At 43.4% G+C, this 27,711-nt stretch overlaps 1 protein-coding gene across 3 annotated transcripts in view; it reads right to left on the bottom strand.

The window, feature by feature from the left end:
* E2F8 (E2F transcription factor 8) overlaps positions 1-27,327 on the bottom strand; it is a 37,537-nt gene extending 10,210 nt beyond the window's left edge. The window contains exons 1-3 of one of the 3 annotated variants that reach the window (XM_069740337.1): positions 27,194-27,327; positions 13,480-13,521; positions 13,187-13,408 (exon numbers count right to left, since the gene is read on the bottom strand). In XM_069740337.1, the coding sequence (XP_069596438.1) occupies positions 13,187-13,408; positions 13,480-13,497 (240 nt within the window). In that variant the 5' untranslated portion in view covers positions 13,498-13,521; positions 27,194-27,327. Of the gene's footprint in view, positions 1-13,186; positions 13,409-13,479; positions 13,522-13,876; positions 13,933-27,193 lie in introns of those variants that run through there. The other 2 variants (XM_069740338.1, XM_069740339.1) reach the window with 2 other exon arrangements.
* Between the last annotated feature and the right edge of the window lie 384 nt (positions 27,328-27,711).

The raw sequence follows: 27,711 nt of genomic DNA, 5'->3' as shown, positions 1-27,711 counted from the left end.
CAAACATCTGACATCTTCTGATGTTCATGTGGAAACGATCCCGGGAATGAGGCACAAGCACGATGTCTGCTGATGTGTACTATCTACAAGAGTCTCGTTAGCGAGGATGTGACTGTTGTCTCACGTCCTGCAGCAAGTGGCTGAGAAGGTGGTAACGGAGCGGCACAGGTGGTCTCTCCATGGGGGGCTAATTGGATCTTACATCTGGGAAAGCTACATTGCAAAGGTGGTACACACAGCATTTAACCCTGCAACCCCTTGCAGACACAGGACGCCCTGGCTCATAAAAATGGCAGGTGCCGGCCGACATACACCTGAGCCTGTGCCAATTGCTGATATTTAACCATTTAAAATTCCACTGTCTATCACCAACAGCGGCATTTAAATGGCATTAACCATTCCGGTGCTCATCACCCCCCTCCCCTCAAAGTGATCTATGGGAGCTAATGGATAGCTATGACAGCTGGGGGCTCACTGTAAACCCCCCCCCCCCCCCCCCGTTACCACCAACTATAAACTCTCATGAAGTCCAGCCACAGGCAACACTACAGAACTGCATTAAATAGAACCAGTGATTAAATGATCACAGGATCAAAGTCCCATAAGAGACAAGAAAGGGAAAAGAAAAAAAAAATTATATAGAGCTCTGGCAAAAACTAAGAGACCACTGCAAAATGTTCAGTTTGTCTTATTTTTCTCTCTATAGGTATACTTTTGAGTAAAATGTAAAGAAAAATGGTTAAAATTGGAAAAAAAAAAAAAAAAACAACAACAACCCAGTGCTTTCAGACCTCAAATACTGCAAAAAAAAAAAAAAAAAAACAAGTTCATAATCATTTAGACACAACAATACTAATGCTTTAACTCCGTTCAGAAATCAATATTTTGTGGAATAACCATGATTTTTAATCACAGCTTTCATGCGTATGGGCGTGTGTACCACGAGTGCTTCACACTGCTCCTGGCGCAAAAATGTAAGCAGTTCTGGTCTCCGGTGTATAAGAAAGACATAGCTGAACTGGAGCGGGTGCAGAGAAGAGCGACCAAGGTTATTAGAGGACTGGGGGGTCTGCAATACCAAGATAGGTTATTACACTTGGGGCTATTTAGTTTGGAAAAAGGAAGACTAAGGGGTGATCTTATGTTAATGTATAAATATATGAGGGGACAGTACAAAGACCTTTCTGATGATCTTTTTAATCATAGACCTGAAACAGGGACAAGGGGGCATCCTCTACGTTTGGAGGAAAAAAGGTTTAAGCATAATCACAGACGCAGATTCTTTACTGTAAGAGCAGTGAGACTATGGAACTCTCTGCTGTATGATGTTGTAATGAGTGATTCATTACTTAAATTTAAGAGGGGACTGGATACATTTCTTGAAAAGTATAATGTTACAGGGTATATTTACTAGATTCCTTGATAGGGTGTTGATCCAGGGAACTAGTCTGATTGCCGTATGTGGAGTCGGGAAGGAATTTTTTTCACCAGTGTGGAGCTTACTCTTTGCCACATGGGTTTTTTTTGCCTTCCTCTGGATCAACATGTTAGGGCAAGTTAGGTTAGGCTATGGGTTGAACTAGATGGACTTAAAGTCTTCCTTCAACCTTAACCCCTCTGTGACCTTAGACGTACTATCCCGTCGAGGTGCCCTGGGCTTATCTGACCCTGGACGGGATAGTACGTCATAGCCGATCGGCCGCGCTCACGGGGGGAGCGCGGCCGATCGCGGCCGGGTGTCAGCTGCTTATCGCAGCTGACATCCGGCACTATGTGCCAGGAGCGGTCACGGACCGCCCCCGGCACATTAACCCCTGGCACACCGCGATCAAAGATGATCGCGATGTGCCGGCGGTACAGGGAAGCACCGCGCAGGGAGGGGGCTCCCTGCGGGCTTCCCTGAGCCCCCCGCAGCAACGCGATGTGATCGCGTTGCTGCGAGGGTCTCCTCACCTCCCTCCCTGCTCGAGCCCCGGATCCAAGATGGCCGCGGATCCGGGTCCTGCAGGGAGGGAGGTGGCTTCACAGAGCCTGCTCAGAGCAGGCACTGTGAAGCAGCCTGCACTCCTATCAGATCAGTGATCTGACAGAGTGCTGTGCAAACTGTCAGATCACTGATCTGTGATGTCCCCCCCTGGGACAAAGTAAAGAAGTAAAAAAAAAAATTTCCAAATGTGTAAAAAAAATAAAAAAAAATATTCCAAAATAATGAAAAAAAAAAAAAAATATTATTCCCATAAATACATTTCTTCATCTAAATAAAAAAAAAAAAAACAATAAAAGTACACATATTTAGTATCGCCGCGTCCGTAACGGCCCGACCTATAAAACTGGCCCACTAGTTAACCCCTTCAGTAAACACCGTAAGAAAAAAAAAAAAAAAACGAGGCAAAAAACAACGCTTTATTATCATACCGCCGAACAAAAAGTGGAATAACACGCGATCAAAAGGACAGATATAAATAACCATGGTACCGCTGAAAGCGTCATATTGTCCCGCAAAAAAAGAGCCGCCATACAGCATCATCAGCAAAAAAATAAAAAAGTTATAGTCCTGAGAATAAAGCGATGCAAAAATAATTATTTTTTCTGTAAAATAGTTTTTATCGTATAAAAGCACCAAACCATAAAAAAATGATATAAATGAGGTATCGCTGTAATCGTACTGACCCGAAGAATAAAACTGATTTATCAATTTTACCAAACGCGGAACGGTATAAACGCCTCCCCCAATAGAAATTCATGAATAGCTGGCTTTTGGTCATTCTTCCTCACAAAAATCGGAATAAAAAGCGATAAAAAAATGTCACGTGCCCAAAAATGTTTTCAATAAAAACGTCAACTCGTCCCGCAAAAAACAAGACCTCACATGACTCTGTGGACCAAAATATGGAAAAATTATAGCTCTCAAAATGTGGTATTGCAAAAAATATTTTTTGCAATAAAAAGGGTCTTTCAGTGTGTGACGGCTGCCAATCATAAAAATCCGCTAAAAAACTCGCTATAAAAGTAAATCAAACCCCCCTTCATCACCCCCTTAGTTAGGGAAAAATAAAAAAAAATGTATTTATTTCCATTTTCCCATTAGGGCTAGGGTTAGGGCTAGGGTTAGGGCTAGGGCTAGGGTTAGGGTTAGGGTTAGGGCTAGGGTTAGGGCTAGGGTTAGGGCTAGGGTTAGGGCTAGGGTTAGGGCTAGGGCTAGGGTTAGGGCTAGGGTTAGGGCTAGGGTTAGGGTTAGGGCTAGGGTTAGGGTTAGGGCTAGGGTTAGGGCTAGGATTAGGGTTAGGGTTAGGGTTGGGGCTACAGTTAGGGTTGGGGCTAAAGTTAGGGTTAGGGTTTAGATTACATTTACAGTTGGGAATAGGGTTGGGATTAGGGTTAGGGGTGTGTCAGGGTTAGAGGTGTGGTTAGGGTTACCGTTGGAATTAGGGTTAGGGGTGTGTTTAGATTAGGGTTTCAGTTATAATTGGGGGGTTTCCACTGTTTCGGCACATCAGGGGCTCTCCAAACACGACATGGCGTCCGATCTCAATTCCAGCCAATTCTGCGTTGAAAAAGTAAAACAGTGCTCCTTCCCTTCCGAGCTCTCCTGTGTGCCCAAACAGGGGTTTACCCCAACATATGGGGTATCAGCGTACTCAGGACAAATTGGACAACAACTTTTGTGGACCAATTTCTCCTGTTACCCTTGGGAAAATACAAAACTGGGGGCTAAAAAATAATTTTTGTGGGAAAACAAAAAGATTTTTTATTTTCACGGCTCTGCGTTATAAACTGTAGTGAAACACTTGGGGGTTCAAAGTTCTCACAACACATCTAGATAAGTTCATTGAGGGGTCTAGTTTCCAATATGGGGTCACTTGTGGGGGGTTTCTACTGTTTAGGTACATTAGGGGCTCTGCAAACGCAATGTGACGCCTGCAGACCAATCCATCTAAGTCTGCATTCCAAATGATGCTCCTTCCCTTCCGAGCCCTCCCATGCGCCCAAACGGTGGTTCCCCCCCACATATCGGGTATCAGCGTACTCAGGACAAATTGGACAACAACTTTTGTGGACCAATTTCTCCTGTTACCCTTGGGAAAATACAAAACTGGGGGCTAAAAAATAATTTTTGTGGGAAAACAAAAAGATTTTTTATTTTCACGGCTCTGCGTTATAAACTGTAGTGAAACACTTGGGGGTTCAAAGTTCTCACAACACATCTAGATAAGTTCATTGAGGGGTCTAGTTTCCAATATGGGGTCACTTGTGGGGGGTTTCTACTGTTTAGGTACATTAGGGGCTCTGCAAACGCAATGTGACGCCTGCAGACCAATCCATCTAAGTCTGCATTCCAAATGATGCTCCTTCCCTTCCGAGCCCTCCCATGCGCCCAAACGGTGGTTCCCCCCCACATATCGGGTATCAGCGTACTCAGGACAAATTGGACAACAACTTTTGTGGACCAATTTCTCCTGTTACCCTTGGGAAAATACAAAACTGGGGGCTAAAAAATAATTTTTGTGGGAAAACAAAAAGATTTTTTATTTTCACGGCTCTGCGTTATAAACTGTAGTGAAACACTTGGGGGTTCAAAGTTCTCACAACACATCAAGATGAGTTCCTTAGGGGGTCTACTTTCCAAAATGGTGTCACTTGTGGGGGGTTTCTACTGTTTAGGTACATTAGGGGCTCTGCAAACGCAATGTGACGCCTGCAGACCAATCCATCTAAGTCTGCATTCCAAATGATGCTCCTTCCCTTCCGAGCCCTCCCATGCGCCCAAACGGTGGTTCCCCCCCACATATCGGGTATCAGCGTACTCAGGACAAATTGGACAACAACATTTAGGGTCCAATTTCTCCTGCTAACCTTGGAAAAATACAAAACTGGGGGCTAAAATATAATTTTTGTGGAAAAAAAAATATTTTTTATTTGCATGGCTCTGCGTTATAAACTGTAGTGAAATACTTGGGGGTTCAAAGCTCTCACAACACATCAAGATGAGTTCCTTAGGGGGTCTACTTTCCAAAATGGTGTCACTTGTGGGGGGTTTCTACTGTTTAGGTACATTAGAGGCTCTGCAAACGCAATGTGACGCCTGCAGACCATTCCATCTAAGTCTGCATTCCAAATGGCGCTCCTTCCCTTCCGAACCCTCCCATGCGCCCAAACGGTGGTTCCCCCCCACATATGGGGTATCAGCGTACTCAGGACAAATTGGACAACAACTTTTGTGGTCCAATTTCTCCTCTTACCCTAGGGAAAATACAAAACTGGGGGCTAAAAAATAATTTTTGTGGGAAAAAAATTTTGTTTTATTTTTATGGCTCTGCATTATAAACTTCTGTGAAGCCCTTGGTGGGTCAAAGTGCTCACCACACATCCAGATAAGTTCCTTAGGGGGTCTACTTTCCAAAATGGTGTCACTTGTGGGGGGTTTCAATGTTTAGGCACATCAGTGGCTCTCCAAACGCAACATGGCGTCCCATCTCAATTCCTGTCAATTTTGCATTGAAAAGTCAAACGGCGCTCCTTCCCTTCCGAGCTCTCCCATGCGCCCAAACAGTGGTTTACTGCCACATATGGGGTATCAGCGTACTCGGGACAAATTGGACAACAACTTTTGAGGTCCAATTTCTTCTCTTACCCTTGGAAAAATAAAAAATTGGGGGCAAAAATATAATTTTTGTGAAAAAATATGATTTTTTATTTTTACGGTTCTGCATTATAAACTTCTGTGAAGCACTTGGTGGGTCAAAGTGCTCACCACACCTCTAGATAAGTTCCTTAGGGGGTCTACTTTCCAAAATGGTGTCACTTGTGGGGGGTTTCAATGTTTAGGCACATCAGTGGCTCTCCAAACGCAACATGGCGTCCCATCTCAATTTCTGTCAATTTTGCATTGAAAAGTCAAACTGCGCTCCTTCCCTTCCGAGCTCTCCCATGCGCCCAAACAGTGGTTTACTGCCACATATGGGGTATCAGCGTACTCAGGACAAATTGGACAACAACTTTTGAGGTCCAATTTCTTCTCTTACCCTTGGAAAAATAAAAAATTGGGGGCAAAAATATAATTTTTGTGAAAAAATATGATTTTTTATTTTTACGGTTCTGCATTATAAACTTCTGTGAAGCACTTGGTGGGTCAAAGTGCTCACCACACATCCAGATAAGTTCCTTAGGGGGTCTACTTTCCAAAATGGTGTCACTTGTGGGGGGTTTCAATGTTTAGGCACATCAGTGGCTCTCCAAACGCAACATGGCGTCCCATCTCAATTCCTGTCAAGTTTGCATTGAAAAGTCAAATAGCGCTCCTTCCCTTCCGAGCTCTCCCATGCGCCCAAACAGTGGTTTACTGCCACATATGGGGTATCAGCGTACTCAGGACAAATTGGACAACAACTTTTTGGGTCCAATTTCTCCTGTTACCCTTGGTAAAATAAAACAAATTGGAGCTGAAGTAAATTTTTTGTGTAAAAAAGTTAAATGTTCATTTTTATTTAAACATTCCAAAAATTCCTATTAAACACCTGAAGGGTTAATAAACTTCTTGAATGTGGTTTTGAGCACCTTGAGGGGTGCAGTTTTTAGAATGGTGTCACACTTGGGCATTTTCTATCATATAGACCCCTCAAAATGACTTCAAATGAGACGTGGTCCCTAAAAAAAAATGGTGTTGTAAAAATGAGAAATTGCTGGTCAACTTTTAACCCTTATAACTCCCTAACAAAAAAAAAAATTGGTTCCAAAATTATGCTGATGTAAAGGAGACATGTGGGAAATGTTACTTATTAAGTATTTTGTGTGACATATCTCTGTGATTTAATTGCATAAAAATTCAAAGTTTGAAAATTGCGAAATTTTCAAAATTTTCGCCAAATTTCCGTTTTTTTCACAAATAAACGCAGGTACTATCAAAGAAATTTTACCACTATCATGAAGTACAATATGTCACGAGAAAACAATGTCAGAATCACCAGGATCCGTTGAAGCGTTTCGGAGTTATAACCTCATAAAGGGACAGTGGTCAGAATTGTAAAAATTGGCCTGGTCATTAACGTGCAAACCACCCTTGGGGGTAAAGGGGTTAATAACTATGTAACTATGTAAGTTCTTCTTTGTTTGATGGCTTCTGACTTCCATCATCCTCCTGGTAAGATTCCAGAGGTTTTCACTGGGGTTATAATATATATATCTTCTTCTATATATATAATTGTCTAAGGGTTTTTCCGTCTGTCTGTCTGTCTTTCTGTCTGTCTGTCCTGGAAATCCCACGTCCCTGATTGGTCGAGGCCGCCAGGCCTCGACCAATCAGCGACGGGCACAGTATCGACGTAGAAATCCCGCGTCTCTGATTGGTCGAGGCCACCAGGCCTCGACCAATCAGCGACGATGATGTCATAAAGGACGTAGAAATCCCACGTTTCTGATTCAGCGACGGGCACAGTATCGACGTAGATGTCATAATGGTTGCCATGGCGACGATGATGTCATAAAGGTTGCCTCGACCAATCAGCGATGGGCATAATCTGCCGCGAATTCTGGAATCATCATTGTCCATATACTACGGGGACATGCGTATTCTAGAATACCCGATGCGTTAGAATCGGGCCACAATCTAGTGTATATATACCCGATGCGTTAGAATCGGGCCACAATCTAGTATATATATATATATATATATATATATATATATATATATATATATATATATATATATATATATATATATATATATATATTTATACATATACTAGATTGTGGCCCGATTCTAACGCATCGGGTATCCTAGAATATGCATGTCCCCGTAGTACAGTGTTCCCCAACTCCGGTCCTCAAGAGCCACCAACGGGTCATGTTTTCAGGATTTCCTTAGTATTGCACAGGTGATAATTGCATCACCTGCACAGGCAATAATTCCATCACCTGTGCAATACTAAGGAAATCTTGAAAACACGACCTGTTGGTGGCTCTTGAGGACCAGAGTTGGGGAACACTGCCGTAGTATATGGACAATGATGATTCCAGAATCCGCGGCAGACTATGCCTTTGACATCATCGTCGCCATGGCAACCATTATGACATCATCGTCGCTGTGCCCGTTGCTGATTGGTCGTGGCCCGATTCTAACGCATCGGGTATTCTAGAATATGCATGTCCCTGTAATATATGGACAATGATGATTCCAGAATTCGCGGCAGACTGTGCCCGTCGCTGATTGGTCGAGGCAACCTTTATGACATCATCGTCGCCATGGCAACCATTGTGACATCATCGTCGCTGTGCCCGTTGCTGATTGGTCGTGGCCCGATTCTAACGCATCGGGTATTCTAGAATATACATGTCCCCGTAGTATATGGCCAATGATGATTTGTGCATATTTGTGTATGGTTGTCTGTTGTGCGACCTTTATGACATCATCGTCGCCATGGCAACCATTATGACATCATCGTCGTTGTGCGCGTCTGATTGGTCGAGGCCGCCAATCAGAGACGCGGGATTTCCTGGACAGACGGATAGACAGACATACGGAAAAACCCTTAGACAATTATATATATAGATCAGGAGGACTGATCAATATAGAAATGTCAGGAGGACTGATCAATATAGAGGTATCAGGAGGACTGATCAATACAGAAGTGTCAGGAGGACTGATCAATATAAAAGAGTCAGGAGGACTGATCAATATAGAGGTATCAGGAGGACTGATCAATATAGAGGTATCAGGAGGACTGATCAATATAGAGGTATCAGGAGGACTGATCAATATAGAGGTATCAGGAGGACTGATCAATATAGAAGTGTCAGGAGGACTGATCAATATAGAAGTGTCAGGAGGACTGATCAATGCAGAAGTGTCAGGAGGACTGATCAATGCAGAAGTGTCAGGAGGACTGATCAATATAGAAGTGTCAGGAGGACTGATCAATATAGAGGTATCAGGAGGACTGATCAATATAGAAGTGTCAGGAGGACTGATCAATATAGAAGTGTCAGGAGGACTGATCAATGTAGAGGTATCAGGAGGACTGATCAATATAGAGGTATCAGGAGGACTGATCAATATAGAGGTATCAGGAGGACTGATCAATATAGAGGTATCAGGAGGACTGATCAATATAGAAGTGTCAGGAGGACTGATCAATATAGAAGTGTCAGGAGGACTGATCAATATAGAAGTGTCAGGAGGACTGATCAATATAGAAGTGTCAGGAGGACTGATCAATATAGAAGTGTCAGGAGGACTGATCAATATAGAAGTGTCAGGAGGACTGATCAATATAGAAGTGTCAGGAGGACTGATCAATGTAGAGGTATCAGGAGGACTGATCAATATAGAGGTATCAGGAGGACTGATCAATATAGAGGTATCAGGAGGACTGATCAATATAGAGGTATCAGGAGGACTGATCAATATAGAAGTGTCAGGAGGACTGATCAATATAGAAGTGTCAGGAGGACTGATCAATATAGAAGTGTCAGGAGGACTGATCAATATAGAGGTATCAGGAGGACTGATCAATATAGAAGTGTCAGGAGGACTGATCAATATAGAAGTGTCAGGAGGACTGATCAATATAGAGGTATCAGGAGGACTGATCAATATAGAAGTGTCAGGAGGACTGATCAATACAGAAGTGTCAGGAGGACTGATCAATACAGAAGTGTCAGGAGGACTGATCAATACAGAAGTGTCAGGAGGACTGATCAATACAGAAGTGTCAGGAGGACTGATCAATACAGAAGTGTCAGGAGGACTGATCAATACAGAAGTGTCAGGAGGACTGATCAATACAGAGGTATCAGGAGGACTGATCAATACAGAGGTATCAGGAGGACTGATCAATACAGAAGTGTCAGGAGGACTGATCAATACAGAAGTGTCAGGAGGACTGATCAATACAGAAGTGTCAGGAGGACTGATCAATATAGAAGTGTCAGGAGGACTGATCAATATAGAGGTATCAGGAGGACTGATCAATATAGAAGTGTCAGGAGGACTGATCAATATAGAAGTGTCAGGAGGACTGATCAATACAGAAGTGTCAGGAGGACTGATCAATATAGAAGTGTCAGGAGGACTGATCAATATAGAAGTGTCAGGAGGACTGATCAATATAGAGGTATCAGGAGGACTGATCAATATAGAAGTGTCAGGAGGACTGATCAATATAGAATGTCAGGAGGACTGATCAATACAGAAGTGTCAGGAGGACTGATCAATACAGAAGTGTCAGGAGGACTGATCAATACAGAAGTGTCAGGAGGACTGATCAATATAGAAGTGTCAGGAGGACTGATCAATATAGAGGTATCAGGAGGACTGATCAATATAGAAGTGTCAGGAGGACTGATCAATATAGAAGTGTCAGGAGGACTGATCAATACAGAAGTGTCAGGAGGACTGATCAATATAGAATGTCAGGAGGACTGATCAATATAGAAGTGTCAGGAGGACTGATCAATATAGAGGTATCAGGAGGACTGAACAATATAGAAGTGTCAGGAGGACTGATCAATACAGAAGTGTCAGGAGGACTGATCAATATAGAGGTGTCAGGAGGACTGATCAATATAGAAGTATCAGGAGGACTGATCAATATAGAAGTGTCAGGAGGACTGATCAATACAGAAGTGTCAGGAGGACTGATCAATATAGAGGTATCAGGAGGACTGATCAATATAGAAGTGTCAGGAGGACTGATCAATATAGAGGTATCAGGAGGACTGATCAATATAGAAGTGTCAGGAGGACTGATCAATATAGAGGTATCAGGAGGACTGATCAATATAGAAGTGTCAGGAGGACTGATCAATATAGAGGTATCAGGAGGACTGATCAATATAGAAGTGTCAGGAGGACTGATCAATATAGAAGTGTCAGGAGGACTGATCAATATAGAAGTGTCAGGAGGACTGATCAATATAGAAGTGTCAGGAGGACTGATCAATATAGAAGTGTCAGGAGGACTGATCAATATAGAAGTGTCAGGAGGACTGATCAATATAGAAGTGTCAGGAGGACTGATCAATATAGAAGTGTCAGGAGGACTGATCAATATAGAGGTATCAGGAGGACTGATCAATATAGAAGTGTCAGGAGGACTGATCAATACAGAAGTGTCAATCAGAGACACGGGATGTCTACGTCCTTTATGACATCATCGTCGCTGTGCCCGTTGCTGATTGGTCGAGGCCTGGCGGCCTCGACCAATCAGAGACGCGGGATTTCTACGTCGATGCTGTGTCGGTCTCTGATTGGTCGAGGCCTGGCGGCCTCGACCAATCAGAGAGCCGGGATTTCCAGGACAGACAGACAGACAGACAGACGGAAAAACCCTTAGACAATTATATATATAGATATATTTAAACATATATATATATATTTATACATAGATACACACTGTATGTATGTATTTTTTTTATTTATATATTTTCTCACTATTTTCCCAGTTCACCAGCGAATAATTTAAAAAATAAATATTTGTTATTGCTGCGTCCGTAACAGTTTATTTAATCTATGAAAATATTAAATCTGTATAGTTAATGTTGTACAGAGAAAAAAAAAAAAAACAACATCAACAACACAGAACCGCCAGAATTGCCATTTGGAAGCTCAACATAATTCTATGAAAAGCAATTAAAAAATAAAATAAAGAAACCGTGCAATTTTTTTTTTTTTTTTTTACCGTTTTATCAATATAATGCACTGCAAAATGGGATAAACATATAAATACAGTAAAATGATAGGTGTCAATAATAAAAAAAAAAAAATCTCGTCCCACAGCAAACAAGCCCTCAAATAGCCATGTTGACTCAAAATCAAGTTGTGGTTCATGAGAAAAAAAAAAAAAAACAAAACAAAAAAAAAACCATCTGGTCGCAAAGGGGTTATTGGGGATGGATGTTCCCCAAGGGAGAAGAGTTGCAGCCCAGTTTGGCGGCGCCTGATGATGGGTGCAGCCGCATCAGATGGTTGTAGAAAGCAGTAGAGACGCCCCAATACTGCGCAGGAAGCGATGGGAGGATTCCGCATGTTTAGGAGTTTTTTCTTTTTTTTGAGATTCCAGATAACAGGGCAGTTCGGAGGAGGAGACATTCTGAACAATCAGGTGTTTTATTGTTTAGGGCTATGGGGGGTGCTCGGTCAGTATCAGGTTATTTTGTTTTTCTATGAGAAGCAATTACATTTACCTGCAGAGTTTATGAGGTCAATCTGAACAAGCAAAGCTGCAGTGTAAAGTATGAGGAGCAGACTCCTGATCCAGGGGTGATGGGATCACTACTGTGCCCTATAGCGGAGCAGTCGGGTAATGAATAGGGGGATCATGCGATGGTAGTGCAGATGCTGCAGTTTAAAGTAAGAGGAGCAGACTCCAGATCTTGGGGGGATGGGAAGATGAATGGTCACTGATCACTACTGTGCCCTATAACGGAGCAGTAGGGTAATGAATAGGAGGATCATGCGATGGTAGTGCAGATGCTGCAGTGTAAAGTATGAGGAGCAGACTCCTGAGGACTTTGGAGAGATGAATGGTCACTGATCACTACTGTGCCCTATAACGGAGCAGTCGGGTAATGAATAGGGGGATCATGCGATGGTAGTGCAGATGCTGCAGTATAAAGTATGAGGAGCAGACTCCTGATCCTGGGGGGATGGGAAGATGAATGGTCACTGATCACTACTGTGCCCTATAACTGAGCAGTCAGGTAATGAATAGGGGGATCATGCGATGGTAGTGCAGATGCTGCAGTATAGAGTATGAGGAGCAGACTCCTGATCCTGGGGGGATGGGAAGATGAATGGTCACTGATCACTACTGTGCCCTATAACTGAGCAGTCAGGTAATGAATAGGAGGATCATGCGATGGTAGTGCAGATGCTGCAGTGTAAAGTATGAGGAGCAGACTCCTGAGGACTTTGGAGAGATGAATGGTCACTGATCACTACTGTGCCCTATAACTGAGCAGTCAGGTAATGAATAGGGGGATCATGCGATGGTAGTGCAGATGCTGCAGTATAAAGTATGAGGAGCAGACTCCTTACCCTGAGGAGTTTGGAGAGATGAATGGTCACTGATCACTACTGTGCCCTATAACGGAGCAGTCGGGTAATGAATAGGGGGACTGTGCGATGGTAGCTCAGACGCTGCAGAGTAAAGTATGGCGGCCATATTTTACGGCACGGCTCTGTGCTTACCTCCAGGATTTCGCGCTCCCGGTTCCTGATCTCCGGGCTCGCTGCGCTGATCAGCATTTTTAGGTTTGCGGTCGGCGTCCAGGGGTCGCTGTTACTGTTGCAGGGTTTGGTCGGGGTTTGTAAATTGACGGCTGCTCGCTGTGACTCCATTAATACCGAAGAGGCCGGGGGCTTGGACGGAGAGCGGGGGATCCGCAGGTTTATCGGGTACACGGCGTTCTCCTGAAATAAGAAGCAAACGTGTTACAGCGCGGCGCTACGTCAGACACGCGGCCGGAATCCGCTCTACGCACCTTCTGATCGTCCTCCATGGTGGATCGGACGTCGCACGGTTCCTGCAACAAAGAAATAAGAAAATGACATTAGGAAAGACCTGCAGCTCCCCAATATACCGGATTTACCGCCATCTTCAATATGTCTGCTGCTGGCAGTGACTAGAAACACAATTCCATCCTAAAGACCAGCAGAGAAGGAATACTGAGGCCCCGACACAGCGGAAGCCTCGGTCCGCACTGGAGAACACAATGCGAAGGTTTCCATTCACTGACAGCAAGCAGAGAGCTAGACATCGGGCAGAACTGAAACACTGAAGGAGATTATTTAAAAATAACATCGATTAAAAAAAAGTGAATCAGAGCACGGATTCAAATCAGGACGATAAATCGCATCGATTATCACGATATAACGTACGACCGACCAAAGTCCCGACTCCTGGAAATGCCGCGTCAGCGCCAACCAAGCATGAATTCACCTCAGCGACACTCAAACCATGAACCTCAGAGCTCCGCCCACTCTAACTTTTAGCTAATCATCGTGTAGATGGGGCGTGGCCGCGAACCGGAAAAGAAGTTGAAACTTTGCTCGACTTAGAAAAAAAAATTGGCGCCAGAAATAAGGCGGGAAAAACGGAGAAGAAGCCGTGAAGGCCGGAGACACGGAGGGACGGGCAGGGCATGCTGGGAGTTGTGGGCCCCTGGACACGCTGTATACGGGCGGGGGAGCGAGATCCCCATAGGAACCGTGTATGCCGGACACCGCAGTCACTGTATACTGGAGGAGCGGCGGTATATAAGCGCAGGGCTCTGCCCACCAGTACAGCAGTGTACACCGTGTGTGGATATATTACAGCGTGTATACATACCAGTGTGTGTATATTACAGCGTGTATACATTATACCAGTGTGTGTATATTACAGCGTGTATACATTATACCAGTGTGTGTATATTACAGCGTGTATACATTATACTAGTGTGTATATTACAGCGTGTATACATTATACCAGTGTGTGTATATTACAGCGTGTATACATTATACTAGTGTGTATATTACAGTGTATACATTATACTAGTGTGTATATTACAGTGTATACATTATACTAGTGCGTGTATATTACAGCGTGTATACATTATACTAGTGTGTATATTACAGCGTGTATACATACCAGTGTGTGTATATTACAGCGTGTATACATTATACCAGTGTGTGTATATTACAGTGTATACATTATACTAGTGTGTGTATATTACAGCGTGTATACATTATACTAGTGTGTGTATATTACAGCGTGTATACATACCAGTGTGTGTATATTACAGCGTGTATACATTATACCAGTGTGTGTATATTACAGCGTGTATACATTATACCAGTGTGTGTATATTACAGCGTGTATACATTATACCAGTGTGTGTATATTACAGCGTGTATACATTATACCAGTGTGTGTATATTACAGCGTGTATACATTATACTAGTGTGTATATTACAGTGTATACATTATACTAGTGTGTATATTACAGTGTATACATTATACTAGTGCGTGTATATTACAGCGTGTATACATTATACTAGTGTGTATATTACAGCGTGTATACATTATACTAGTGTGTATATTACAGCGTGTATACATTATACTAGTGTGTATATTACAGTGTATACATTATACTAGTGTGTGTATATTACAGTGTATACATTATACTAGTGTGTGTATATTACAGCGTGTATACATTATACTAGTGTGTATATTACAGCGTGTATACATTATACTAGTGTGTATATTACAGCGTATACATTATACTAGTGCGTGTATATTACAGTGTATACATTATACTAGTGTGTATATTACAGCGTGTATACATTATACTAGTGCGTATATTACAGCGTATACATTATACTAGTGCGTGTATATTACAGCGTATACATTATACTAGTGCGTGTATATTACAGCGTGTATACATTATACCAGTGTGTATATTACAGCGTGTATACATTATACTAGTGCGTGTATATTACAGCGTATACATTATACTAGTGTGTATATTACAGTGTATACATTATACTAGTGTGTGTATTACAGCGTATACATTATACTAGTGCGTGTATATTACAGCGTGTATACATTATACCAGTGTGTGTGTATTACAGCGTATACATTATACTAGTGCGTGTATATTACAGCGTGTATACATTATACCAGTGTGTGTATATTACAGCGTGTATACATTATACTAGTGCGTGTATATTACAGCGTGTATACATTATACTAGTGCGTGTATATTACAGCGTATACATTATACTAGTGCGTGTATATTACAGCGTATACATTATACTAGTGTGTGTATATTACAGCGTGTATACATTATACTAGTGTGTGTATATTACAGTGCGCCGGATATAATAAAGGAGGCGGAGCCCGGCGCGCACAGGCCCGGAGTGACGGCTGTGCTGCGTCTGATTAGGAATGAAACACCTGCCTCCCTGGCGATTTCAGGGTATGAGGGGGAACATTTTATAAACGTTTATTTCAGCGTGTGCAGCCACCTTGTCAGAAATGCAGCATTAGTGCTGCACAAGGTGGCTCTTTTAGTTACAAACGCCTGAGGGGGGTGACAGGTTCCCTTTAACAGAAATCTTAATCCAGCTGAATGAATCGGGAGCGTCTGAATCCTTCAAGGTGCTCCCTCATCCAGACCCGCCAGAAAACACCAGGACTTGATGAATGGGGGGGCGATATAATTTTTAAAGTCGTTGTCTAGTACTTTAACCCCTTAATCCCATATGACGTACTATCCTGTCCAGGTGACCTGGGACTTAATTCCCAGTGACGGGATAGTACGTCATATGCGATCGGCCGCGCTCACGGGGGGAGCGCGGCCGATCACGGCCGGGTGTCAGCTGAATATCGCAGCTGACATCCGGCACTATGTGCCAGGAGCGGTCACGGACCGCTCCCGGCACATTAACCCCCGGCACACCGCGATCAAACATGATCGCGATGTGCCGGCGGTACAGGGAAGCATCGCGCAGGGAGGGGGCTCCCTGCGTGCTTCCCTGAGACGATCGGTACACGGTGATGTACTCACCGTGTACCGAGCGTCTTCTCCCTGCAGTCCCCGGATCCAAAATGGCCGCGGGGCTGCATCCAGGTCCTGCAGGGAGCACTTCCGGGTCGCCTGCAGGCACTTGGTAACGCTGCAGCGATGAATGAGATCGCCGATCTTACAGAGTGCTGTGCAAACTGTAAGATCGGCGATCTGTGATGCCCCCCCCGGGACAAAGTAAAAAAGTTTAAAAAAAAAATTTCCCCATGTGTAAAAAAAAAAAAAAATTAATAAAAAAAATATATATTATTCCCATAAATACATTTCTTTATCTAAAAAAAACAAAACAATAAAAGTACACATATCTAGTATCGCCGCGTCCGTAACGACCCGACCTATAAAACTGTCCCACTAGTTAACCCCTTCAGTGAACACCGTAAGAAAAAAAAAAAAAACGAGCCAAAAAACAACGCTTTATTATCATACCGCCGAACAAAAAGTGGAATAACACGCGATCAAAAAGACGGATATAAATAACCATGATACAGCTGAAAACGTCATCGTGTCCCGCAAAAAATGAGCCGCCACAAAGCATAATAAGCAAAAAAATAAAAAAGTTATAGTCCTGAGAAAGCGATGCCAAAATAATTATTTTTTCTATAAAATAGCTTTTATCGTATAAAAGCGCCAAAACATAAAAAAATGATATAAATGAGATATCGCTTTAATCGTACTGACCCGACGAATAAAACTGCTTCATCCACTTTACCAAACGCGGAACGGTATAAACGCCTCCCCCAAAAGAAATTCATGAATAGCTGGTTTTTGGTCATTCTGCCTCACAAAAATGGGAATAAAAAGTGATCAAAAACTGTCATGTGTCCAAAAATGTTACCAATAAAAACGTCAACTCGTCCCGCAAAAAACAAGACCTCACATGACTCTATGAACCAAAATATGGAAAAATTATAGGTCTCAAAATGTGGAGACGCAAAAACTTTTTTGCTATAAAAAAGCGTATTTTAGTGTGTGACGGCTGCCAATCATAAAAATCCAATATAAAAAACGCTATAAAAGTAAATCAAACCCCCCTTCATCACCCCATTAGTTAGGGAAAAATAATAAAATTAAAAAAATGTATTTATTTCCATTTTCCCATCAGGGCTAGGGTTAGGGTTGGGGCTAGGGTTAGGGGTTGGGTTGGGGCTAGGGTTGGAGCTAAAGTTAGGGTTGGGGCTAAAGTTAGGGTTAGGATTATATTTACGGTTGGGATTAGAATTAGGGGTGTGATTAGGGTTACCGTTGGGATTAGGGTTAGGGGTGTGTTAGGGTTTCAGGTAGAATTGGAGGGTTTCCATTGTTTAGGCACATCAGGGGCTCTCCAAACGCGACATGGCGTCCGATCTCAATTCCAGCCAATTCTGCGTTGAAAAAGTAAAACAGTGCTCCTTCCCTTCCGAGCTCTCCGGTGCGCCCAAACAGGGGTTTACCCCAACATATGGGGTATCAGCGTACTCAGGACAAATTAGACAACAACTTTTGGGGTCCAAGTTCTCTTGTTATCCTTGGGAAAATAAAAATGTGGGGGGCTAAAAATCATTTTTGTGGGAAAAATAAGATTTTTTTTATTTTTGCGGCTCTGCGTTGTAAACTGCAGTGAAACACTTGGGGGTTCAAAGTTCTCACAACACATCTAGATAGGTTCCTTGGGAGGTCTAGTTTCCAATATGGGGTCACTTGTGGGGGGTTTGTACTGTTTGGGTACATCAGGGGCTCTGCAAATGCAACGTGACGCCTGCAGACCAATCCATCTAAGTCTGTATTCCAAATGGCGCTCCTCCCCTTCCGAGCTCTGCCATGCGCCCAAACAGTGCTTCCCCCCCACATATGGGGTATCAGCGTACTCAGGACAAATTGGACAACAACTTTTGGGGTCCAATTTATCCTGTAACCCTTGTGAAAATACAAAACTGGGTACTAAAAAATCATTTTTGTGAAAAAAATAAAGAATTTTTATTTTCACGGCTCTGCGTTACAAACTGTAGTGAAAAACTTGGGGGTTCAAAGTTCTCACAACACATCTAGATAAGTTCCTTGGGGGGTCTAGTTTCCAAAATGGTGTCACTTGTGGGGGGTTTCAATGTTTAGGCACATCAGGGGCTCTCCAAACGCAACATGGCGTCCCATCTCAATTCCAGTCAATTTTGCATTGAAAAGTCAAATGTCGCTCCTTCCCTTCCGAGCTCTGCCATGCGCCCAAACAATGGTTTACACCCACATATGGGGTATCAGCGTACTCAGGACAAATTGCACAACAACTTTTGTGGTCTAATTTCTTCTCTGACCCTTGGGAAAATAAAAAATTGGGGGCAAAAAGATAATTTTTGTGAAAAAATATGATTTTTTATTTTTACGGCTCTGCATTATAAACTTCTATGAAGCACTTGGTGGGTCAAAGTGCTCACCACACATCTAGATAAGTTCCTTAAGGGGTCTACTTTCCAAAATGGTGTCACTTGTGGGGGGTTTCAATGTTTAGGCACATCAGGGGCTCTCCAAACGCAACATGGCGTCCCATCTCAATTCCAGTCAATTTTGCATTGAAAAGTCAAATGGCGCTCCTTTCCTTCCGAGCTCTGCCATGCGCCCAAACAGTGGTTTATCCCCACATATGGGGTATCAACGTACTCAGGACAAATTGTACAACAACTTTCGGGGTCCATTTTCTCCTGTTACCCTTGGTAAAATAAAACAAATTGGAGCTGAAATAAATTTTGTGTGAAAAAAAGTTAAATGTTTGTTTTTATTTAAACATTCCAAAAATTCCTGTAAAACACCTGAAGGGTTAATAAACTTCTTGAATGTGGTTTTGAGCACCTTGAGGGGTGCAGTTTTTAGAATGGTGTCACACTTGGGTATTTTCTATCATATAGACCCCTCAAAATGACTTCAAATGAGATGTGGTCCCTAAAAAAAAATGGTGTTGTAAAAATGAGAAATTGCTGGTCAACTTTTAACCCTTATAACTCCCTAACAAAAAAAAAAATTTTGGTTCCAAAATTGTGCTGATGTAAAGTAGACATGTGGGAAATGTTACTTATTAAGTATTTTGCATGACATATCTCTGTGATTTAAGGGTATAAAAATTCAAAGTTGGAAAATTGCGAAATGTTCAAAATTTTCGCCAAATTTCCATTTTTTTCACAAATAAACGCAAGTTATATCGAATAAATTTTACCACTAACATGAAGTACAATACGTCACGAGAAAACAATGTCAGAATCGCCAAGATCCGTTGAAGCGTTCCAGAGTTATAACCTCATAAAGGGACAGTGGTCAGAATTGTAAAAATTGGCCCGGTCATTAACGTGCAAACCACCCTCGGGGCTTAAGGGGTTAACATTGATGGCCTGTCCTAATATCTGATTGGTGTAGGTGCGACACCCCCGGCCGATCAGCTGTGCCAGGTGTCATAACTGCTCAGATACGGAGTTTCACAGCTCCATTGACGAATAGTGGCCGCGGACGGGTGCTGCACTTCCCACCCCTAGTGATCTGAATAGGTGGCAGATGTGCAGTACCCAGCCGTGGCCACTATACAGTTGATGGAGCTGTGGAGCTCCACAACTGCGCAGTCTTGGCCAAGAACAGCTGATCGGCCCGGGTGCCAGGTGTTGCACCCCCACTAATCGGACATTAATGACCCATCTAAAAGATATCCCATCAATGTTAGGGCCTGGCTAACCCCTTTGAAGTAAGGCTATATGTACACAACATCTGGGTGAAACGCTGCTTCACCTCCCCTTTGGGCAAATCAAGACATCCAGAAGCTCTCACTTCTTCCAATATCAATTACGCTTGTAGAAGAGAAGAGTGAAGCCAGCGCTGATTGGCCGCAGGGATGGCGTGACATAATGTGACACAATCCTTGGGAAAGCCATTGCTGGCGCCACAGGGGAGTGTAAGTATTATTTTACAAGAAGGAAGCATGAGGATTGAGAAAGGCTTGTCTGAGTAGTGGACACCATCTTTTTTAAAGAAATAATTTCAACATAAAGAACAAGGAGTCCTGGAACTGATGATCCGGCCCCCTGCAGAGCCCTGATCTCGCATCAACCAGTCTGTCTGCAATTACAAGAAAAGACAGAAGGATCCGCACAAGTCTCATACACACAAGACCTGGGGTTACTTCTCCAAGATGTTTGGAACAATCTTCTGCAGAGTTCTTTCAAAAAACCATGCAACAGTATTGAGCCCTCATACAGCCATAATGGGTCATGTATGTGATGTCCTCTCGCTGGGTGGGACTCCTATTACCTGCTGTATTCATTTCCCTGATCTTTGACCTTTACATGTAATAAAGGGTTTTGATAAACTAGTTTATGGGCTGACAACCATTTTTTTTCTCTGTTTAAAGCATAAGTCTGTAGAAGAATTGATGAAGGCAAAGGGTGGTCACCAAATATTTAGATTTTTCATTCACTATTTTGTTACTTGATAAAAATAAAAAGATAAGGCTATGTTCACACATTGCATTTATGTCTGCAGGCAAGACTAGTATAGTATAAAAAAAAAAAAAAGCTGCTTAAAAAAAAAAGCATGTTTGTTGTGTTTTTCATCCTGATTCACTTTAGTGCCTGTTCTAGAGTTTTCTGCACCAAAAACGCAGCACTTAACCCATTGCTTTCTATGGGGAAAAAAATGCAAGAAGTGACGTGCTGCAGTTTTCTAAAACGTAGTTTTTTAATTCATGAAAAAAAAAAAGACAAGACAAGTGTGTGCATGAGATTTCAGATATTTCATAGCTTTTGCTGGTACTGTAAGGATATGTGCCCACGATCAGGATTTGCTGCGGTTTTGACATGTCACTGTGTGTATGTGCGCCTGCTGATCATCTGCGAAAACAGACATGTGGTGCGTCTTTCTGGACCACAGCATGTCAATTTCACTTGCGGAGACCCTAGTGCTGGGTGAGGTCAGTATATAGGAAAAATACTTACTCTCAATAATAATTGAAGTTGATTTTAAAGTGGATTTGCTTCAGAATCCGTTAAAAAAAACACAAAAAAAACACGGAGCGCACGTACCTCTAATGTATGTTTGTTTAAAGGGACACTGTCACCTGAATTTGGAGGGAACAATCTTCAGCCATGGAGGCAGGGTTTTTGGGTGTTTGATTCACCCTTTCCTTACCCGCTGGCTGCATGCTGGTTGCAATATTGGATTGAAGTTCATTCTCTGTCCTCCATAGTACACGCCTGCGCAAGGCAAGATTGCCCTGTGCAGGCATGTACTACAGAGGACAGAGAATGAACTTCAATCCAATATTGCAGCCAGCATGCAGCCAGCGGGTAAGGAAAGGGTGAATCAAACACCCAAAAACCCCGCCTCCATGGCTGAAGATTGTTCCCTCCAAATTCAGGTGACAGTCCCTTTAAGAGTTTTTTTACATGGATTTTTTATTTTTTTTGCAGCGAAAAACAATGCATCCAAAACACTACTGCCGGATCGTTGGCACATAGCCTAAAACGCAGCTTCTAATTTGCATAAAAAACGCAACGTGTGAATATAGCCTAAAATACCGTATTTTCCGGCGTATAAGACGACTGGGCATATAAGACGACCCCCAACTTTTCCAGTTAAAATATAAAATCTTCTCAAAAGTCGGGGGTTGTCTTATATGCCGGGTGTCGTCTTATAGGGTGGGTGCGGAGCAATTTGTGGTCGACGTATATAGTGGGGGGGAGTGGTCCTGATGACGAGCTGAGGGAGCTCCTCACCAGGAAGGTGTAAGTGAAGCAAACTGTCAGCGTCTGGGATGCCAGAGTTATTAAAAAAAGAGAGAGAGCGATGCTGTGCCTAGAAAAACACTCCTCTTTCACTCATCTGGCTCACCCTTGTATCCTATTATCTCCTTCTCTGCCTCTGCTTCACTTACACCTTCCCGGTGAGGTGCCCCCTCACCTCGTCATTGGGGTCACTCCCCCCACAATATGCGGCGACCGCAGATTACTCCGCACCTGCCCTATAAGACAACACCTGGCGTATAAGACGATACCCGACTTTTGAGAAGATTTTCAGGGGTTAAAAAGTAGTCTTATACGCCAGAAAATACAGTACTTCTATTCTTGGAAACATTCTTACTTTACAGCACTTTTTTTTTCTTTATATCGGCCTACATTTGTTTTGCACAGTATAAAGTATTAATTGGTGATTTATATACACAAATTACAAAAGAAATTCATATGACGCGGCCTCACACTCTGACCAATAACCGATCTATTTACTATCCCCCTGTACAGTGACCCCTCCACGTACAGACTAGAGTGACCTGTGTGTCGTCAGTATATAGTATACAGCCAGGCTCAGCTCTGTATATACAGGGGGAGGTCAGTATATAGTATACAGTCAGTGCCGGGCTCAGATCTGTATATACAGGGGGAGATCAGTATATAGTATACAGCCAGTGCAGGGCTCAATTCTGTATATACAGGGGGAGGTCAGTATATAGTATACAGTCAGTGCCGATCTCAGATCTGTATATACAGGGGGAGGTCAGTATATAGCATACAGCCAGTACAGGGCTCAGAACTGTATATACAGGGGGGCGAGGTCAGTATACAGCCGGGCTCAGAACTGTATATACAGGGGGGCGAGGTCAGTATACAGCCAGGCTCAGCTCTGTATATATATATATATATATATATATATATATATATATATATATATATATATATATATATAGGGGGAGAGGTAGTATATAGTATACAGCCAGTGCAGGGCTCAGATCTGTATATACAGGGGAGGTCAGTATATAGCATACAGCCAGTGCAGGGCTCAGATCTGTATATACAGGGGAGGTCAGTATATAGTATACAGCCAGTGCAGGGGTCAGATCTGTATATACAGGGGGAGGTCAGTATATAGCATACAGCCAGTGCAGGGCTCAGATCTGTATATACAGGGGAGGTCAGTATATAGCATACAGCCAGTGCAGGGCTCAGATCTGTATATACAGGGGAGGTCAGTATATAGTATACAGCCAGTGCAGGGGTCAGATCTGTATATACAGGGGGAGGTCAGTATATAGCATACAGCCAGTGCAGGGCTCAGATCTGTATATACAGGGGAGGTCAGTATATAGTATACAGCCAGTGCAGGGCTCAGATCTGTATATACAGGGGAGGTCAGTATATAGTATACAGCCAGTGCAGGGCTCAGATCTGTATATACAGGGGGAGGTCAGTATATAGTATACAGCCAGTGCAGGGCTCAGATCTGTATATACAGGGGAGGTCAGTATATAGTATACAGCCAGGCTCAGATCTGTATATACAGGGGAGGTCAGTATATAGTATACAGCCAGTGCAGGGCTCAGATCTGTATATACAGGGGAGGTCAGTATATAGCATACAGCCAGTGCAGGGCTCAGATCTGTATATACAGGGGAGGTCAGTATATAGTATACAGCCAGGCTCAGATCTGTATATACAGGGGAGGTCAGTATATAGTATACAGCCAGTGCAGGGCTCAGATCTGTATATACAGGGGAGGTCAGTATATAGCATACAGCCAGGCTCAGATCTGTATATACAGGGGAGGTCAGTATATAGTATACAGCCAGTGCAAGGCTCAGCTCTGTATATACAGGGGGAGGTCAGTATATAGTATACAGCCAGTGCAGGGCTCAGATCTGTATATACAGGGGAGGTCAGTATATAGTATACAGCCAGTGCAGGGCTCAGATCTGTATATACAGGGGAGGTCAGTATATAGTATACAGCCAGGCTCAGATCTGTATATACAGGGGGAGGTCAGTATATAATATACAGCCAGGCTCAGATCTGTATATACAGGGGAGGTCAGTATATAGTATACAGCCAGGCTCAGATCTGTATATATAGGGGAGGTCAGTATATAGTATACAGCCAGGCTCAGATCTGTATATACAGGGGAGGTCAGTATATAGTATACAGCCAGGCTCAGATCTGTATATATAGGGGAGGTCAGTATATAGCATACAGCCAGGCTCAGATCTGTATATACAGGGGAGGTCAGTATATTGTATACAGCCAGTGCAGGGCTCAGATCTGTATATACAGGGGAGGTCAGTATATAGCATACAGCCAGTGCAGGGCTCAGATCTGTATATACAGGGGAGGTCAGTATATAGCATACAGCCAGTGCAGGGGTCAGATCTGTATATACAGGGGGAGGTCAGTATATAGCATACAGCCAGTGCAGGGCTCAGATCTGTATATACAGGGGAGGTCAGTATATAGTATACAGCCAGTGCAGGGCTCAGATCTGTATATACAGGGGGAGGTCAGTATATAGTATACAGCCAGTGCAGGGCTCAGATCTGTATATACAGGGGGAGGTCAGTATATAGTATACATTTCAAAAAACCTGATCTGCACATCCAAACATAGACACAGTGTGAACAGGTGCTGAACCCAGAGTCGCCAACTCATATATATTTAAGTAAATAGGGCAGCACACTGCTATTTAAGTAAATAGGGCAGCACACTGCTTTAAATAGGGCAGCACACTGCTTTTTTTTTTTAGTATACAGCCAGTGCAGGGCTCAGATCTGTACATACAGGGGGAGGTCAGTATATAGCATACAGCCTGGCTCAGATCTGTATATACAGGGGGAGGTCAGTATATAGTATACAGCCAGTGCAGGGCACAGATCTGTATATACTGGGGAGGTCAGTATATAGCATACAGCCTGGCTCAGATCTGTATATACAGGGGAGGTCAGTATATAGTATACAGCCAGTGCAGGGCTCAGATCTGTATATACAGGGGAGGTCAGTATATAGTATACAGCAAGTGCAGGGCTCAGATCTGTATATACAGGGGGAGGTCAGTATATAGTATACAGCCAGTGCAGGGCTCAGATCTGTATATACAGGGGAGGTCAGTATATAGTATACAGCCAGTGCAGGGCTCAGATCTGTAGATACAGGGGAGGTCAGAATATAGTATACAGCTAGTGCAGGGCTCAGATCTGTATATACAGGGGAGGTCAGTATATAGTATACAGCCAGTGCAGGGCTCAGATCTGTATATACAGGGGGAGGTCAGTATATAGTATACAGCCAGTGCAGGGCTCAGATCTGTATATACAGGGGAGGTCAGTATATAGTATACAGCTAGTGCAGGGCTCAGATCTGTATATACAGGGGGAGGTCAGTATATAGTATACAGCCAGTGCAGGGCTCAGATCTGTATATACAGGGGGAGGTCAGTATATAGCATACAGCCTGGCTCAGATCTGTATATACAGGGGGAGGTCAGTATATAGTATACAGCCAGTGCAGGGCTCAGATCTGTATATACAGGGGAGGTCAGTATATAGTATACAGCTAGTGCAGGGCTCAGATCTGTATATACAGGGGGAGGTCAGTATATAGTATACAGCCAGTGCAGGGCTCAGATCTGTATATACAGGGGGGGTCAGTACATAGTATACAGCCAGTGCAGGGCTCAGATCTGTATATACAGGGGAGGTCAGTATATAGTATACAGCTAGTGCAGGGCTCAGATCTGTATATACAGGGGAGGTCAGTATATAGTATACAGCTAGTGCAGGGCTCAGATCTGTATATACAGGGGGAGGTCAGTATATAGTATACAGCCAGTGCAGGGCTCAGATCTGTATATACAGGGGGAGGTCAGTATATAGTATACAGCCTGGCTCAGCTCTGTATATACAGGGGGAGGTCAGTATATAGTATACAGCCTGGCTCAGATCTGTATATACAGGGGGAGGTCAGTATATAGTATACAGCTAGTGCAGGGCTCAGATCTGTATATACAGGGGAGGTCAGTATATAGTATACAGCCAGTGCAGGGCTCAGATCTGTATATACAGGGGGAGGTCAGTATATAGTATACAGCCTGGCTCAGCTCTGTATATACAGGGGGAGGTCAGTATATAGTATACAGCCTGGCTCAGATCTGTATATACAGGGGGAGGTCAGTATATAGTATACAGCCAGTGCAGGGCTCAGATCTGTATATACAGGGGAGGTCAGTATATAGTATACAGCTAGTGCAGGGCTCAGATCTGTATATACAGGGGAGGTCAGTATATAGTATACAGCTAGTGCAGGGCTCAGATCTGTATATACAGGGGAGGTCAGTATATAGTATACAGCTAGTGCAGGGCTCAGATCTGTATATACAGGGGGAGGTCAGTATATAGTATACAGCTAGTGCAGGGCTCAGATCTGTATATACAGGGGGAGGTAAGTATATAGTATACAGCTAGTGCAGGGCTCAGATCTGTATATACAGGGGGAGGTCAGTATATAGTATACAGCTAGTGCAGGGCTCAGATCTGTATATACAGGGGAGGTCAGTATATAGTATACAGCCAGTGCAGGGCTCAGCTCTGTATATACAGGGGGAGGTCAGTATATAGTATACAGCCTGGCTCAGATCTGTATATACAGGGGGAGGTCAGTATATAGTATACAGCTAGTGCAGGGCTCAGATCTGTATATACAGGGGAGGTCAGTATATAGTATACAGCCGGGCTCGGGTCTGTAGATACAGGGGGAGGTCAGTATATACAGTAGTATACAGCCGGGCTCGGGTCTGTATATACAGTCAGTAGATGGTAGGGGCACATACACCGCTCCCGGGTACAGTGCGGTTTATTCCGGCAGCTCACCTCTCCCTGCTGCTCCTCGCCTCTCTCCGTGCCCCGGGAGGGGAGTTTTCTGGCCGTTGGACCCCGGTGTCGGGTGGACGGCGCGGAGTTACCCGGTTTCGGGCGCCAAACGACAGATACTTTGTTTCAATTTGCCACCCAGTCAACGAAAGGTAGGAGAGAACCAATCAGAAAGTTGCGACTCATCCATGCCGACCAATCAGAATGCGCGAAGCATAGAAGGGGCGGAGCGCGGGAATGTGTGTGTCATGTGACCCGTGTGTGGACTTTACACTGTGAGTACGTACTAACCAGCGCTGTGTGCAGGGGAGGGGGGACTACAAGTCCCAGCAGCTTCCAGAGCTCTTCCCTGAGAGCCCGTGTCACATGATTCATAGCCTAAATCTTGTGCAGGATGATAGGTCATGGGCATTATCACATCTGGACCTCTATTTTCAATGATGCATTTTTATTTTTTAAATATATTTCTTTTTTTTTTCCCTAATAAGAGCCAGAACTTTCTTTATTTTTCTGTTGAA

The sequence above is a fragment of the Ranitomeya imitator genome, chromosome 9 (assembly GCF_032444005.1).
Source record: "Ranitomeya imitator isolate aRanImi1 chromosome 9, aRanImi1.pri, whole genome shotgun sequence".
Taxonomy (NCBI): Eukaryota; Metazoa; Chordata; class Amphibia; order Anura; family Dendrobatidae; genus Ranitomeya; species Ranitomeya imitator.
This window is presented reverse-complemented; position numbering and strand designations above follow the sequence as displayed.